Source organism: Lissotriton helveticus, chromosome 1_1 (genome assembly GCF_964261635.1).
Source record: "Lissotriton helveticus chromosome 1_1, aLisHel1.1, whole genome shotgun sequence".
NCBI classification, from domain to species: Eukaryota; Metazoa; Chordata; class Amphibia; order Caudata; family Salamandridae; genus Lissotriton; species Lissotriton helveticus.
This window is the reverse complement of record NC_136057.1, coordinates 2,083,651,628-2,083,668,626: the sequence shown is the minus strand read 5'-3', so window position 1 is coordinate 2,083,668,626 and position 16,999 is coordinate 2,083,651,628. Positions and strand designations below refer to the sequence as shown.

General features: G+C 48.5%; 1 protein-coding gene across 1 annotated transcript in view; it reads left to right on the top strand.

Moving 5' to 3' along the window:
- DNAI3 (dynein axonemal intermediate chain 3) overlaps nucleotides 1-16,999 on the top strand; it is a 1,062,540-nt gene that overhangs the window by 834,715 nt on the left and 210,826 nt on the right. The window contains exon 19 of the mRNA XM_078645562.1: nucleotides 9,631-9,761. Within this exon, the coding sequence (XP_078501688.1) occupies nucleotides 9,631-9,761 (131 nt within the window). The remainder of the gene's footprint in view (nucleotides 1-9,630; nucleotides 9,762-16,999) is intronic.

Genomic DNA, 16,999 nt, shown 5'->3' with positions numbered 1-16,999 from the left:
TGGGAGACAGTCAACAGATTTGAAAGATGATTTCATTTGATCTTGTTTTCAGAGGTTTAGGTAGACTTAGGCTGTATGATTTTTGCAGTTTTACAGTCTGTCATTGAGTTTTTAGGTGCCCTATATGAAACATATTAGAGTAATTCAACAGGCTCATTACTGTGTGTTAGAAATCGTGTTACTGTTTGATTGGGGTGTGAGCACTGGTCAAGCAGCAACCTCAATCCTAGTTCGGCTGAGGCACAAGCAAACCCCAATTTAACCTGTGCTCAACTCCCTGGTAGATTGGTACTGAGCAGTCTGGCTGTGCAAAGTATTTGTGAAATACTTCAAGCAGTAAAACAGTGAAAACACCACACAAAAAGTATCCCACGCCAGGTCAGTTAGAAAAATTGAATTTTGTTTATTAAAAAAAAACAAGACCAAAATGACAAATCCAATCACTATAACTGGAGCTATCAATTTCCCAAAAGTTAACTGCAATATAGTGCCTAAAAGCATAAAGGGCCAACCGCGTCTATCTGGTCACGCTGGACCGGGTCAAATAAAAACGTTTAGGCTGATCATAATGGTGATCAGGTCAAATACAGTCCCAGATTAGGCCCCCTGAAGGTTTACATCCTCCAGTTTTGTGCCAAGAGTTCTGTTTTCGCTGAGAGAGGATCGCTAGGAACAAGGAGAGCATTGCTGGAGGCTGTTGGGGTGATGCGCAGAGCAGACCGGGTTGACTGGTACTTTGCACTGGTTGTTCCCGTGAGTCGGTAAAGCTGCCTTGTGAAGAGATGGGCTGGTGGTCGCTTGCACTAATTTTCGGTGTAAATGGCATGGCTCTGGTGTGAACTGGCCTGCTGGCGGTTGTGAAGAGCCCAAAAGCTTGAATTAAGATCCCGCTAAGCCACACCAAGGGTCTAGGACCTCTAGGTGGACCCTCTTGGGTGTCCAGAACTTGTTGAATGTGCGTCCAGGAGCCGTGGGGACGCTGTTATGCCCCCAATGCTCAGATCAGAAGGCCAACAGACTAGCCCTTGTAGTCACTCTGGGGTCTTGGGTTCAAGGTCAGGTCCAAGTCCAGTTCTTCCTCTCCAGGCAAGAGAGCAGCAGTCCAGCAGAGCGAGGCAGCAGCTCCTTCAGAGTAGCAGTCCAGCAGAGTGTCAGTCCTTTCGGCAGTCAGCAAGACAGCGTATCCAAAGATTCAGAAGTGTACTGAATTGGTGGTGCCTTAGGGTCTTCTTATATACACTCGTACATATGTTCTGGAAGTTGGAAGAAGCTTCTAGACAGTGTTTTTGAAGTGCATGGAATTCCATACCTCCCCTGGCTCCAAGCTGGCTGAAGTGACAATTCAGGGTTGTTAAGCCCTTTATTTAGAGACTGGACATGGCTTATCAAGTTAAGCTCATCCCTCTCATCCTGCCAGTAATGGCTCACCCAGTCACACCTAAGCCCTCATTGTGTGTGGCTTTCTAGGATGAAGACACAAAGCCCACTTGCCAACTACATCTAGTCATGTGACCAGAGACGGCTGCAGGCACCAAATGGCTTAGGCAAGAAAATCCCAACTTTCTAAAATGGCATTTTCAGAATTGCAATTTAAAATCCAACCTCCCCATGTTCAGCTTTTACATTGTGATTCCAGAGACACCAAACCTAAAATGAGTACCTCTTCCTATTTGGGAATTACACATATAAAATGTAATAAGACAACTCAAATGTTATCCTATGAGAGAGATAAGCCATACAGTAGTGAAAAATGAATTTACAAGTTTTTCGCTACCCGGACATGTAACACTTAACGAGTACACGTCCAACATGTTAATATACTGTACCATGCCCTTTGGGCTGTCCAAGGCCTATACTAGGGGTGACTTTTATGTATTAAAAGGAAGGGTTGTGCCTAGCAAGAGGTTTATCTTGTCACATTGACATAGCAGTTTAAACTGCACACACAAACTCTGCAATGGCAGGCCTGAGACACGTTTACAGGACAACATATGTGAGTGGCACAACCAGTGCTGCAGGACTAGTAGTAGCATTTAATTCACAGGCCACAGGGACAAGTAGTACCACTTTACTAGGGGCTTATAAGTAAATGATTAAATATGCCAATTAGGTATAAGCCAATGTTACCATGTTTTAAGGATAGCGCCTCAGCAACATCGGTATCCAAGAGAAGGCACTGGAGTGGATCATCTCGTTCCTCGCCGGAAGAACACAAAGAGTCCGCCTCCCCCCGTTTCGCTCCGAGGCCACCGAAGTCATCTGCGGCGTCCCGCAAGGATCTTCACTCAGCCCCACCCTCTTCAACATCTACATGAAACCTCTCGCAGCCATCGCACGCCAGCACAACCTCAACATCATCTCTTACGCCGACGACACCCAGCTGATCCTCTCCCTCACCAGAGACCCCGACACCGCCAGAACCCTACACGAAGGGATGAAAGACGTCGCCGAGTGAATGAAGGACAGCCACCTGAAACTGAACTCGGACAAGACGGAAGTCCTCATCCTGGGATCTTCGCCCTCCGCCTGGGACGACTCCTGGTGGCCCCCAGCCCTGGGCACCGCACCCAAGCCAACCGACCACGCACGCAACCTGGGCTTCATCCTGGACCCCTCCCTCTCGATGACCAGACAAGTCAACGCCGTCTCCTCATCGTGCTTCAACACCCTGTGTATGCTTCGCAAGATCTTCCGCTGGATCCTGACCGAGACCAGGAAGACTGTCACCCAGGCACTCGTCACCAGCCGACTGGACTACGGAAACGCCCTCTACGCCGGAACCACAGCCAAGCTACAGAAAAGACTCCAGCGCATCCAGAACGCCTCCGCCCGACTTATCCTGGATGTCCCCCGACGCAGCCACATCTCCAGCCACCTGAGGAACCTGCACTGCCTCCCCGTCGACAAGAGGATCACGTTCCGGCTCCTCACCCACGCACACAAGTCTCTCCACGACCTGGGCCCCAAGTACCTCAACGACCGCCTGACCTTCTACACGCCCACCCGCCAGCTACGGTCCACCAGCCTCGCCCTCGCAGCCGTACCACGCATCCGAAGAGCCACCGCCGGAGGAAGATCCTTCTCTTACCTGGCTGCCAAGACTTGGAACTCCCTCCCCATCCACCTTCGGCTGACCCAGGACCATCTCGCCTTCAGGAAACAACTCAAGACCTGGCTGTTCGAGCAGTAGCATACCCCTCCCCCAAGCGCCTTGAGACCCTCCCGGGTGAGTAGTGCGCTATACAAATGGCATGATTGATTGATTGATTGATTCAGGACCCCAGTCTTTGTGCTTCTTCCCTAAATTGGACATGGTGAGTACTTATGTACATTCCAGATTTGCTAAAGGTGTAGCCTGATAAGTCCCTAGTATTTGGTACTAAGGTGCTGAGGGCATAGGTACACCATGGGTCTCCCATGGCCTGAAGCATGTATTATGCCACACATGAGAGACCACTCAAATTGTGACTGCAGGTCTGCCTTTGCTGCCTGTGTAAGCTGGTGCTAGCACCACTTATAATGACAGATATAAGATTCCTCATATCTGAGGTCAACACACTTAAAATGTATAAGTCACCCAAAGGTAGACCTTTCAATCCTGAACGTAGGGTGCTCAGTTCTAAGTGTGAGGGTGCCACTGCATGAGCGAGGCACCCTTACAATCTTCCATTCTCCCGGGTTGTAAGTGCAACAGTCATTACGATATTTAGAGCAGCCATGCGTCATTACCGATGACCATCTCTAAACTGGCTGTCAAGAACGCTGTCATGTTTGGTGTCAACCATGTTGGAATCATACCCCCACACCGTAAACGATGGGGGAGGTATGATTCCATGCATGGTAAAGCTACTCCTGGTGGCCCTCAGTACTCGCAGTGCCAGTCCCGAACAGCAAGCTAGTGCTGCTGTCGACCATGGACATGTGTCTGCCCTCCTGCTGCTGAGCCAAGCTCGAGCAAGGGAAGGCAGAACAATAGATATCCTGTAACAGGGAGGTATGACCACCTTCCAGAGAGGGTTTAGTGTATTAGGGCAGGGTGGAGGCGTTTGCTAGCGCCACTGAAACTGTGTGAAGGGCACATTTGTTGCCCTACTTGCATACTCCGGCTCAAACCAGTTCAGGGAGATATTGGCTCCCGCTCTGGCACGAAACTGGACAAAGGACATTAGAGTATCCTCCCCACTGTCCAGCCCCTCCTCTGGGAGGGACCCCTGAATTGTCCCAACCCTTTCTTAAGGGTACTTAACGGCTTACCTTTGGGCAGGTCCCTATATTTGTCATGGGATCATGCACCACTACAGTTTCGACCGTCTGGACACCCTGAACTTCGCTGGAATTTGCTTTAGGAACCGAGACTACAACGAGGAAGATTCCTGCTGCTCCTTGTCTCGTCGTCCTGCTGGTCATCTGAAATGTCCGTGTCTTCACCAGGTCTGCGGACATCCAAGACACACGCAGGAATCTCCCTTGGAGTGAAAGAGTCATTCTCATCTCTCATGTAGCTAAAGGCACCGCAACGCAGCTGACCGGTCTTCTGGTCCTGGGGTCCTATGAACTCCGAAAGGCACAGCAACACAGAAAGTGGTTCTGCAACTCCCTCGAGGCCTGGACTGTCTTCATATCGAGTTTGAGGCAAGTATCCCTCGTAGAAACCACTGGAACAGACCCCTTTGTACTGCATTGACTTACTATTCCAAAGGCCTGTTGACTCTCTCCTCCAGAGATCTTTGGGCGCCAAGAAACTCCAACCTTAAGCATCTCTTTCAGGCAAGATCTTCGCCCTCAAAGCTCCCTCTGCACAGTGGGCCTTCTTCATTGGTGAGCTGCTCCAGCCCATGGGTCCTCTCGAGGGTCTTCTCTGGCTCCAGTGGGCTTCCCTTCTTGCTCGGGGTATGCTCTGACTTACCTGCTCATGGTGAGTCACTTGGACCTTGCTGGTCCCGACACTGTACCTTTTTCGTTGACTACATTGCTTGCCGCTGCCAAGGCATGTTGTTGCCCCTGCCAGACAATGAACCCCTGGCTCTCGACATTCGACATAGAACAGCTCGCAGGTGGCTCCTGGTCTTCCACAGCGTTGCCTGGTTTGCACAGCTTGAACCTAGATTTGTCCGCCGCCTTCGATACGGTGTCTCACGACACCCTGATCAGTCGTCTGGAGGGAATAGGAGTGCGGGGAATTGCTCTATCATGGCTAAAAAGCTTTATTTCCAACCGATCCCAAAAGGTTCGCTTGGGCTCCCACTACTCCACCTTTAGGGAGCTCACCAAGGGGGTGCCACAGGGCTCGTGCCTAAGCCCCACATTATTTAATGTGTATGTGGCCCCCCTGGCGACTGTGGCAAGAAAATATGGGTTCATCCTATGCTGACTACACCCAGCTGCTGTTCCCTTTCCAAAATATGACCCCTGCAGTAAGGAATTCCTTTGCTGCTGGAATGAGAGCAATAGCTGCATGGATGACCTCCAATTGCCTACAATGTAATGTGGGCAAGACGGAGGTCATGCTCTTTGGAAACGCCCCACTCCTTTGGTCACCTGAGTGGTGGCCTCCAGAACTGGGTGCAGCTCCTTCCCCCAAGGAAAGTGTGAAAAATCTGGGTGTCAAGTTAGATCAATCACTGGTGCTAAAAGACCATGCCACACAGGTCACAGGAACCTGCATGAGAGTCATTGGCTTACTCAGAAGGGTATTTCCTTACTTAGCAGATTATCATCGGAGAACATTAGTGCAGACTTTAGTCATGAGTAGGCTTGACTACTGCAATGGATTGCTAATATCCGCTACTGTAGAACAACTGAAGAGGCTACAGGTTGTTCAAAATACCGCCGCCAGGTTGATCCTTAATGTTCCTGCTAGATCCCCCTCATATCCCCTACTGAATAAGCTGCACTGGCTCCCTGTGTGTCAGAGAGTACAATTCAAAATATGTTGTACAATTCACAAATGCTTGTACGGGACTGGTCCTAGGTATCTGACGGAAATCTTTTGACTCTATCAACCAGGAAGAACTTTAAGATCTGAAAATCAAGCTTTACTACAGATCCCTAGGATCAAAAAAGAAAGACAAGGAGGCCGAGCCCTTTCATTTAGAGGTCCTACTTTATGGAATTCATTACCCCTCTTTTTAAGACAAAATTCTAATCTTGTTACTTTTAGAAAATGTCTGAAGACGCACTTGTTTCCTATCCAGCAATCCTAAATATGTCACACAAGCTTTCTGTCTCTGCCTATCTTTGGAACAACACAGCGCAAAGATATCTCCTCGGAGATCGAATTCCTGCGCTATAGAAGAAACATAAATAAATAAACCTCAAGGGCACTGTCAAAACTCCCCTGCATCTCTGACATCGGTGGGCATTCGTCTTCCATGCCTCCAGGTCACTCCTGAGTGGTGTATACTCTGTCCCCTCTGGTTGAAGGTTCTTCTCAACTTGAATCCACCTTTGGGTTCCACTGGAATCCTTTGTTTTCTATTCCAGCAGCATATGTCCTGAAGTCCTTCATTGTGGTCTACTGCAGTTTCCGACGTGACTTGACACCTATGAACCATGCTAAACTGGTGTAATGTATCCTGGTTCATGGGGTATCCTCTGGTGGGGTGACTCTCCAACCTTCCATCTTCCACGGAATGTCTTCTGGGTCTGCTGGGAAGGGTCCTTTTTCTTTAAAACTGCAACCGCGACTTACCATTGATTAACATTGAGCACGCAGTCGTGCTTCCAAACTGCACAAAACCTCTGTGGGGTTCATAGATACTCACTTTGGTTGGTTCCTTGGGTCCCTGGCCTTTTTATGTCTTCTGGGTCCATTGTTGTCGTGAGTCGTTGTCCGCATTCCTCTATTTTAGTTTATGGTTTGGTTCCCCCTGGAGACACTGTATACTTGTGCTACTTACTTGTTCTGTTTCCTAAGTATTGTGTTTATATCTCTGGGTAGGAGATAAGACATTGTGTTAGTGAGTGTTTGTAATAAGATACCTATTTTTATAACTACACTGTGTGATTCTTTTTCTCTTAACCTATACCGTAAGATTAAGTACTGGTAAAACAAGCTGCTTTTTAAACTCATTCTGGACTAAGCCTGAAGGCTGCTCTCCACAGCTACCACTTAGAAAGCTTTTAAGGTTGCCTAAGACCACTAAAATCACCATAATAGTTGTCTACATTAGTGCAGGGTGCTACAATTACATAAGTGAGCACCATATACTAACCCAGCCTCCCACAATGTCTCAAGTACATTTTCACACTTCTGGGACAGGAATGCTGCAGAACTGCTATTATCTGATAGAGACATTTAGCCGCAGATTCCTTAACATTTGAATTCTCCCTGGTGCCAGTCTGGATCCAGAAATGTTTTTGGCAGTACCTCTGCGTGCCGGGGATGGGGTTGTACGGCTCCGTGATGACTTTGACTCCAGTCATGATGTTGATGAAGCTATATAAGTCTCCTCCAGTGCCTGGAATCAGTTTCTTCTTTTCCACGCTATAACCCGGATCAGAGAAGCCGTTCCTCTGGTTGATTGTTTGACCTGTCTTCTTACTTTGTTCTCGGTGTAGCAGTGTGCCTTTGTCTTTGTCTACAGGTTTCAGGCCTTGTAGGGCTTGCAGCTGACATATATCGGTGACAGACCTGCATACAATTTGTATGTGGTGTTTTGGCGAGCACCACAACGCCGAGGATTGTGGCTCCTGCCAGAAACTAAAGCTGAAGTCGCTAAAGGAGCGGCATCTGAAGTTGATGGCTGCGCATGTGTCACAGTCCTCGAAGGCTTCCCAGCCTCGGTCTTCATTGTCCCGGGATGAACGTTTGCGGGGTCGATCTAGGAGCTGAGGCCGGTATAGAAGACGTCGTTCTCCAAGGAAGGCAAAAGGTAAGGGACGGTTAAAGTCACGGCATTCTTGGACTTCACCACGTGGAGACTCCGACTCCTATGGTTCCTCCCGCTCAATGGTTGAGGAGTCCATACGCGACTCCGCACCGCATCTCCCCGTGTTTTCGGTAGCTGGGGCGTCGATGGCTCAGATGAGGGAATATTATAATTCCTTGCATCTCATCTTTGGGACCCCATTTCCCTCTGAAGCGTTCTAGGCCCCAAAGAGGCAAGTGGGGTGCCGTCTGAGGGTTTGTCCTTGGTGACAGTTGAGCCATTAAAATTGATGGTTTGGCGCCGGTCGACATCAGCTCTGCAGCTTTGGTGCAGGTCTACAGTCCTTCAGGATCTTGCCCTATGATGCCGGACTTCGATCAGCCGACTCCGACACTGACTTTAGTGGCGTCAGTCGAAGTTACTTCTCCTCCTAAAATTAATGTACGTGACTTGGAGGAGAGCTGGTTGTCTGCTTTGGGAGAGGCTAATGGCCTGGATTTTTCACCAGTTTCAGGGTTGCTTTCTCCCCTGGGCCTTGCTACTTAGGCAAGTTCCTCCTTTGCAGTCATGCTGAGGAAAGTTGCTATGGTTTTAAACTTGTCACTTCCTCTAGTGCAAAGGTCAACAGACCTTTTGATTGAGGTGTTTTTTCAGGGACAGGCAGGGGAAGAACCTGTTCTTCTATTTGGCGAGACCCTGTTTGATATTTTATTACGTACTTGGGCCAAGTCTGAGTCAGGGGCATCGGGGGAACAGAAAATTGCACATAGACCCCTGCCTGCACCTGGGGACCTGGTTTGTCTTCATAGACACCCTTCCCCACATAGCTTGGTGGCTCAGGTTGTAACTTCTTCACAGGATGTAGATTCTATACCTATGAATCTAGTGGGTGGAAGGAGTCTAGGATTCATAATGTATGTGGTAAGCACATCTTTGCTTTGGCAAGCTAAGCCTTGAGATCCACAACCACGGGCTTGTGTGCTGGGGTGATATTCGCTACAGAACATGTTGCCATCTCTCCCAGATAACCTCTGCTCTCAGATTGGTGATTTGATTAGAGATGGTCAGCAGGCTTCTAGGCTTACCATAACGTGTTATAAGGACTCTACGGACAGTTTGTCGTCATTTCATTCGCTATTTATGGATTTTACAAATATATATATATATATATATTTTACGGAACTTGTCAATGAGTTTTAGTTTCACTTTCTTTAATACGTTCTGTCAGTTTTCAGCTTCTGGGTACACCACTTAGCATGCCTTTAGAAAGCGCGACTGTTGAATAATGTGACTTGAAACACTATTTTCTTAATTTATTTTGAACACCCCCTGCTGTATTGACTGAGTTGTGTTGAAAACAGTCAAATATGTGCATACTAGTTTTAGGGTTGACTGCAGGCTTAACCTATTCAACGTTAGAAAAGTATCCAGGGTAAGCCTAGGGTAAGCACATTTTGGTACAGAAAAGTCTTTGTTCTTGAAGCAATATCTGTTGTTTTTATCCGCAATCAAATGTCTGAATTATGGGTTCACTACTCACGTATTTTGAAAACACAGCTAGAAATTCGGCAAGCACTTGAACTCCCAGATGGGCTTTGTAACCACTGCACTGTGAACTAAAAGCTATAGGGTGATACGATGATTGAGATCAATTTGCCATTCTGAGGGCTCACAGCAACTAAAGAATTGAAGTTTAAAAACAATTGAAAATGCACTTGTGTAAAATACCTGATTATTGAAAATGTTTTTTAAAAATTAGATCCAGCACCTTCCTACGCTCATAAAGTCCATGATGGCATCGTGAACACCGTATTGCGATCACCATTCTTCAAAGATATCGTTCTTACCGTTGGAGGCTGGAACTTTGCTATTTGGAAAGAAGGGGTTTCCGTAAGTTACAGTTATTTTTGTAGTAGTCTTGAGCACACACCATGACACATACAATTGACTTATTGGCTTTGAGAGGCAGTTTGTTTACATGTGGTGATGAAATCTCATTATTAGATGGCAGAAGCTGGCCTGTTTGTCATTATTCATTGCTTCAAAATAATACCCTGGTGGGAACGGAGAGGCATGTTTTCTGTTGCTCACCATTGAGCAGGTATTTGATCAGGAGCTGGAAATCTCCTCTGTCTCTCAGCAGCAAGGGGCCTGGTCCCACCCATCTTCTTCCTTGTAGTCAACTAGAAGATCCTCCTGCCTAAACCGCTTCAAACGTGCTGAGACAACTGTATCATTGCATTGTCTCTCACTCGCTCTCGGGACTTTGATGGTGAGCAAATGAAGATGCAAGAGTAAGGACTTAAGCTACTTTCACAGTTTCTTGTGCTGCACCTCTCGACCATGCTGACACTTGCCTGCTCACATTTGTAAGTCACCAAGCTCAGAATTTTACAAATCACGTTCCAAATTATGTACCACTATTATGGCTATTTTTCTAATCTCTGTCATTCTGATGAACTCCTCCTAAGGAGGGATGTCTTGCCTATAGTGTATGTAGTTAATTTTTGATGAGTGATTGAACCAAGCACACATTTTGGAGGGGAAAACTCAACAATATATCCGTGATCAGGAACAATGGATGATGTGGTTATGCCTGAGCCCAAACAAGAGTAATAAAAAAACATTCCTGTTGTTGAGTGTCTGGTCTGATAGTGTATGGGAGGCCTGGAGTTTTCCTGACGTTTAGTTTGGTGTTATGCTATAGATATGAACATCAGTAGTTCATGGCAGTAACCAGAGACGGTCTGTGTTTAGATTTCTGATGGATACATCAGCAAGTGTATTCCTCACCTTGTGAATATCCCCTGCGTATTCGGAAATTTTTCGTAACTCACCACGTCGACAAGGACAACGTCACAGAAGCTTGGCTCTGCTGACGTCACCCGAGCCATAAGAGAGCCTTGTCAGCGTGATGACCTCAGTTCCCTTTTTTCCTCGCCATCGACGCTAACGTTTTTTTGGGACTCTCCGTAGTTTTGTTGTTACATTGTGCTTTTGGCTTGCTTCTCTTGTTTCTTTTCCAGAGATGTCTTCGAAGAAGTCGGGTTTCAAGCCCTGTCGGGAGTGTGGGGGCCATATGTCCATTACGGACCCCCACGAGGATTGTGTGTGGTGCCTGTCCGCGGATCACGACGTCAAGGGTTGCGCTTGCTGTCGCAAGATGAATCCGAAGGCGTTGAGGAGAGAGAGGCCAAGCTGTTCATGGTGAAGATGAGAAAGGAGAAGAGAGGTTGAAGAAGATCAAGGTCGAGGTCGAGATCGAGGTCTGATTCGAAGTCGACTTCGGGTCATGCTTCAAAGTCAAAGAGGCACAAGAAGAAGAAGAGGCACGGCTCACAACGCCGTTCAGATAAGGGCGCGGCTCCGAAGTCGGCTTCTCCATCTCCTCTGCATCGTAAGGACTATGTCTCTCCTTCTCCTTCACGCTCGAATCAGGGTACTCCTGCTCACTCGGCTTTGCCTGAAGCTTCACCGGTGCGCTTTCCGACGCCGGCCCAATCTCTGACGCCGGTTCAGTCTCCGGCTCCGGTGGAAGATGTTCAAGGTCCTGACGAGTCTTCGACTCCATTGGCTCCACCGTTGGCGCTGGTTGGCCCGAGTCCCGTAATGCCTCAACCTGTACCAGGCGCTTACGCTCCTTTCCCTGGCTCGGGACAAGACCCATCGCATTACTTAAATGCAATGTATGGTGTTTTTGCAAGTGCTATGTACCCCTCTGGAGCGCCTTTGTGTCCCATGGGTCCTATGCCCTTTAACCTGGGGTTCCTCAGGCTTATGCTCAGGCTCCCTTTATGCCTTTTTTTCCAGCGGCGCCGTCCTGGCATTTCCCGGCGCTGAGGACATCAACGCCGTTTCCTTCATCTCCGGCGCCGTCTGCTCGACCTCGCTCAACTCAGGCTGTGTTCGACGCCGGCTCCGGATCTGTCGGAGTCATGTCTGGCGCCGCCGACGCCGGTTCCGAGGAAAAGGTCCCGGCGAGAGGCACAGAGGATTTTGGAGGAGCAGCATTTTCGGGCAGAGAAAGAAATGGAGGAAGGGGAACTTCAAGAGTCAGAGGACTTATTTGAAGGTTTGAAGGAAGCAAGTGGCCTTGATATGTCCCCGGACCAGGAGCTTTCTCCTCCTTCGGATGCTCCTTCTAAGGATGTGGCTCCTTACCACACAGTCATAAGGAAGGCAGCAGAACTTTTAGACCTACAGCGTCCAACAGCTGAATTCAAGTCCAATATTTCTTCATTCTCCTTCCACTGTCGTAGAACTCTATTGCCTTTTAATGATGCCATCGCTGAACCGGTTTTGGAGGTCTGGCGTAAGCCCTTTTCAGCTCCAGCAGTTTGTAAATCTGTTGCTAGGAGGTATAGGGCGGCTCCAGGGGATCCAGACTACCTAATATCTCATCCTTCTCCTGAGAGACTTGTGGTTCAAGCTGCATGTTCTAAAAATCTTCTGGGGGCCTTTCCTCAAGTCCCCGGAGATAGGAAATCAAAAAAGCTTGATCAGTCAGCTAAAAAGGTGTTCTCCTCAGCTAGTATGGCCTTGAAGGCGACAAATGCCACCTGTCTTTTGGGCCGTTACATCCACGCTCTAATGGACTCTGCGAAACAGCTTGCTCCTAAATTGTCTGAGGAGGACAGACAGAATTTTAATGAGGTCTTGGCGGACACTCGAGTAGCTGCACGCCAGTTATTCAGAGTGGCCTGGACACTGCGGACTCTGTTGCCAGGATAATGGGATCTTTGGCTGCCACGAGGAGGAGTGCTTGGCTCAAGTCATCGGAGTTCTCTCCGGATGTGCAGGCAACACTTCTTTACCTCCCTTTAGATGTTTCTGGGTTATTTGGGAAAAAATCAGATGCAGCCTTAGAGAGGTTCAAGGACAGCAAATCCACAGCTAAGTCTTTGGGCCTACAGGCGCAACCTAGAGGTTCCTCTTTCAGGAGGTACAGAGGTTTTGGAAGGTCGTCCTTTCGGACCTACGGGCAGTCTCAGCAGCAGCAGCAGCAGCAGAAAAATACCCTATATAAGACCTACAGGGGCAAGAACAGAGGTCGTCCACGAGGTCGTCAGCCCTCCTCCTCCTCTACCTCCCCCCTCTTGCCACAGCAAAGCAGCCCTAGATCCACCATTCTGGATCATGTTGGTCCTGTGGGGGGCCGGCTTACCCATTTTCTGCAAGATTGGGAATCGGTTACTACAGACCTTTGGGTTCTAAATCTTATGGAAAATGGGTATGCTCTTCTTTTTCGGGAATTCCCTCCAAATTACCCTCCTTGCTAAGGGGCTTGCTCAGAGGACCACCTTCTTCTTCTGCAGTAGGAAGTCCTAACATTACAAAAAAAGGTGCAATAGAGATGGTTCCAGAGCTGGAAAGGGGTCAGGGATGCTACTCCTGGTATTTCCTGATTCCCAAGAAGGATGGCACGTTACGTCCAATCCAGGATCTCAGGATCTTGAATCTTTTTCTGAAGCAGGAAAAAATCAAGATGCTGACCCTAGCACAGGTTCTTCATGCGCTGCCACTGGAAGACTGGATGGTGTCGATCGACTTTCAGGATGCGTATTTTCATATTCCAATCCTGAAGTCGCACAGGAAGTATCTCTGCTTTACGGTAGGGCCGCAACATTATCAGTTTGCGGTTCTCCCGTTTGGACTTACTACTGCTCCTCGAGTCTTCACCAAGCTGATGGCAGTGGTGGCAGCCCATCTCAGAAGGTCGGGTATTCCAGTTTTCCCCTACCTGGACGACTGGCTGATCAAAGCAGAGTGCCTCTTCATCTGCAGGTTACAACTCAGCTGTGGTACAAATTGGGTTTCTCGATAAACGTTCCTAAGTCTCACCTGGTGCCCTCTCAGCGCAACCTGTTTATAGGGGCGATACTGGACACTACTGTGTGTCGAGCATTCCCACCTCTTCAAAGGATTCTCGAGATACAGGAAATGATTCCTTTGTTTTACAATGGAGCGGTCATTCCAGTCCTGAAGGTCCTTCGCCTGCTCGGTCTGTTTGCTACCTGCATTCTGTTGGTCAACCATGCACGCTGGCACATGAGGGCGCTCCAGTGGTGCCTCCGCAGGCAGTAGTATCAGCACAATGGAGATTTCAGGGAGTCAGTCAGGATCTCCAGAGAAGCTGCAATGGATCTGTCTTGGTGGAGCGTGGAGGGCAATCTGTCTCAGGGAAAGCCCTTCCATCTACCTCCATCAGTGGCCACAATGATAACAGATGCATCCACTCTAGGGTGGGGTGCTCATCTGGGGGATCTGGAGATCAAGGGTCTTTGGTCTCCAGAGGAAAGGTTGCTTCACATCAACCTTTTGGAGTTGCGGGCGATACGTTTGGCGCTCAAGGCCTTCCTCCCTTCCCTTCGCGGTCAGTCGGTTCAAGTCCTGACGGACAACACTACAGCAAAGTGGTATGTCAACAAGCAGGGAGGGGTGGGGTCGCATTGTCTCTGCAGAGATGCTCTGCGTCTCTGGTCCTGTTTTCAGGACCATCAGATTTGTCTGATGGCAAATCATCTGGCCGGAGTTCTGAACGTGCGTGCAGACAGTCTCAGTCAGCAGTTCTCTGCTGACCACGAGTGGAAGCTTCATCCGGAGGTGGTTTGTTACGTCTTTCGGATGTGGGGAACTCCTCAGGTGGACCCGTTGCCACTCACAAGAACGCTCACTGCCCATCATTCTGCAGTCTCCAGTATCCGATACACGGAGCTTTGGGGGATGTGTTTCAGTTGAGTTGGAGCTCTCAGTTCCTTTACACGTTTCCTCCCGTGCCCTTGATTCCTTGAGTTCTGCGGAAGATTCGCGAAGACCGGGCCCAAGTCATATTGGTCGCCCAGGATTGGCCAAGAAGGGTGTGGTACACAGATCTACTTCACCTCTTGTTGCACCCTCCGCTCCGTCTCCCTCTCAGAGCAGACCTCCTCTCGCAGTTGCAGGGGCATGTTCTATACCCCCACCCGCAGAGCTTACACCTTCATGCCTGGAGAGGGAACGGGGCAACCTGGATTCTTTCTCTCTCCCGCCTGACGTTGTGGACGTTATACTATCGGCCAGGCGACACTCCACCAAGTCCATCTATTCCTATAGGTGGTCCAAATTTGTCCATTGGTGTGGGGAGAAGTCTATTGACCCTTTGAGGGCTCGCTTAGCCAACATCCTTCAGTTTGCTCTCTCTCTAGCCCAGTAGGGTTTTGCTGTGGCTACTGTGAAGGGCTATTTATCGGCTTTGTCGGCGTTCATTTGGTTGCCGGATCAGCCGTCTTTGTGATTGTGATTTATATAGCGCACAAATGCCCGTAGGCGTCCGTAGGGGAGGAAAGAGCCTGAGTTCAAGTTGTGGATAATTTCAGTGAAATTATTTTGAGAAAGCCATTTCTTTATAAGCTTTCTGAATCCGAGTAGCATTGGACAGCTTTTGATGTTGATTGGGAGCGAGTTCCATAGTTTTACTGTGCCCAGGATAAAGCTTCTTCCGCCCCAGTTGGCTTTTCTAAATTTTGGAGTCCGGAGAAGTTTGCTCTTTGCTGAGCGAAGGTGTCTTGGAGGATGGTACCAGGTGAGATGTTGTTTTAGGAATGCTGGTCCATTTCCGTGTAATGCCTTGTATGCTAGACAGAGGGCCGCAAAATCTATTCTCTTTTTCATGAGGAGCCAGTGGAGTTTTTTGAGGCCTTTAGATATGGACTAAAATTTGGGGATGTTTAAGTCACCCATTGTGTTAAGGTTCATTAAGGGCCTTACTAACAAGTTTCCGCCCACTCCCTTTATTGTGCCTCAATGGGACTTAAATCTTGTCTTGACTTACTTGATGGGTTCTCCCTTTGAGCCCTTACACAAGTGTCCCTTGAGACTATTGTCTTTTAAAACAGTTTTTCTTGTTGCCATTACCTTGGCAAGGAGGGTAAGTGAGCTTCAAGCTCTCAGTTCGAAACCCCCGTTCTTGACCATTCATGCTGATAGAATGGTACTCAGGACCAGGGCTGCTTTTCGACCTATGGGCCGCACCCCATTACCCTTCCTACCTTCTTTCCTTCCCCTCACCCTTCCAAGGGGGAGGAGTGGCTTCACCGCTTGGGCCCTAAAAGGGCGGTGAGTTTTTACCTCAATAGGACTTAAGACTATTGAATGGATGACCAGCTCTTCGTGGGCTTCATTGGCTCCAAGAAAGGCAGAGCAGTGCACAAGCGCACCCTTTCCAGATGGATTATCTTGTGCATCAAGATCTGTTACTCTTTGGCCGAAAAGGATCCTCCAGAGGGTACAAGAGCTCACTCTACCAGAGCAAAGTCTTCTACATCTGCCTTATCTAGGGGTGTTCCTGTGGAGGACATTTGTAGAGTGGCAACTTGGGCCTCCCCCCACACTTTTGCGAAGCATTACTGCTTATATTACAAAGTAAGGAGAGACGGACACTTTGCACGTTCCATCCTACAGGTCTTTTTGGTATAGAAGGGTGGACACCCTCCTCCGGGAGTGGGGACTGCTGTGGAACTCTATTCACAAGGTGAGCAATCCACTGGCAGATGTATCCATCAGAAGATCAAGTTACTTACCTTCGGTAACGCTTTTTCTGGTGGATACAGTATCTGCCTGTGGATTCCTCACTGACCCACCAGCCTCCCAGTTGTCCACCCTTGTATACCTGCAATGGTGATTATTTCTATCTGTTACTTTTAATTGCAGTGTATTATTCTTTTTGCCTTAATGTATTGATTTCACACTGTGTGTGCTGGTTTGGATACTGTTTACTTTGTATGCTGTGTATGTTTGTGTTGGTCCGTCCGTGTGCCTCGAAGGCACGGGAAAATTCTCTTATGGCTCCAGTGACGTCAGCAGAGCTGCGAGCGGAACAGAGCTTCTGTGATGTCGTCCTCGTCGGTGTGGAGATCTATAAAAAATTTCCGAATGCTGCTGGCGCAGGGGATATTCACAAGGTGAGGAATCCACAGGCAGATACTGTATCCACCACAAAAAGCGTTACCGAAGGTAAATGCCTTGTTCATCACTGTCACAGTTCCAGGTCTCCTTTGTGATGATGGATTGGACTCTAGGTCCTTAAGGGCTGGATGATCTGGTATGAGGCCAGGTTGATCGACCAGCAGGCAAATCTGCAGCTATGCTCA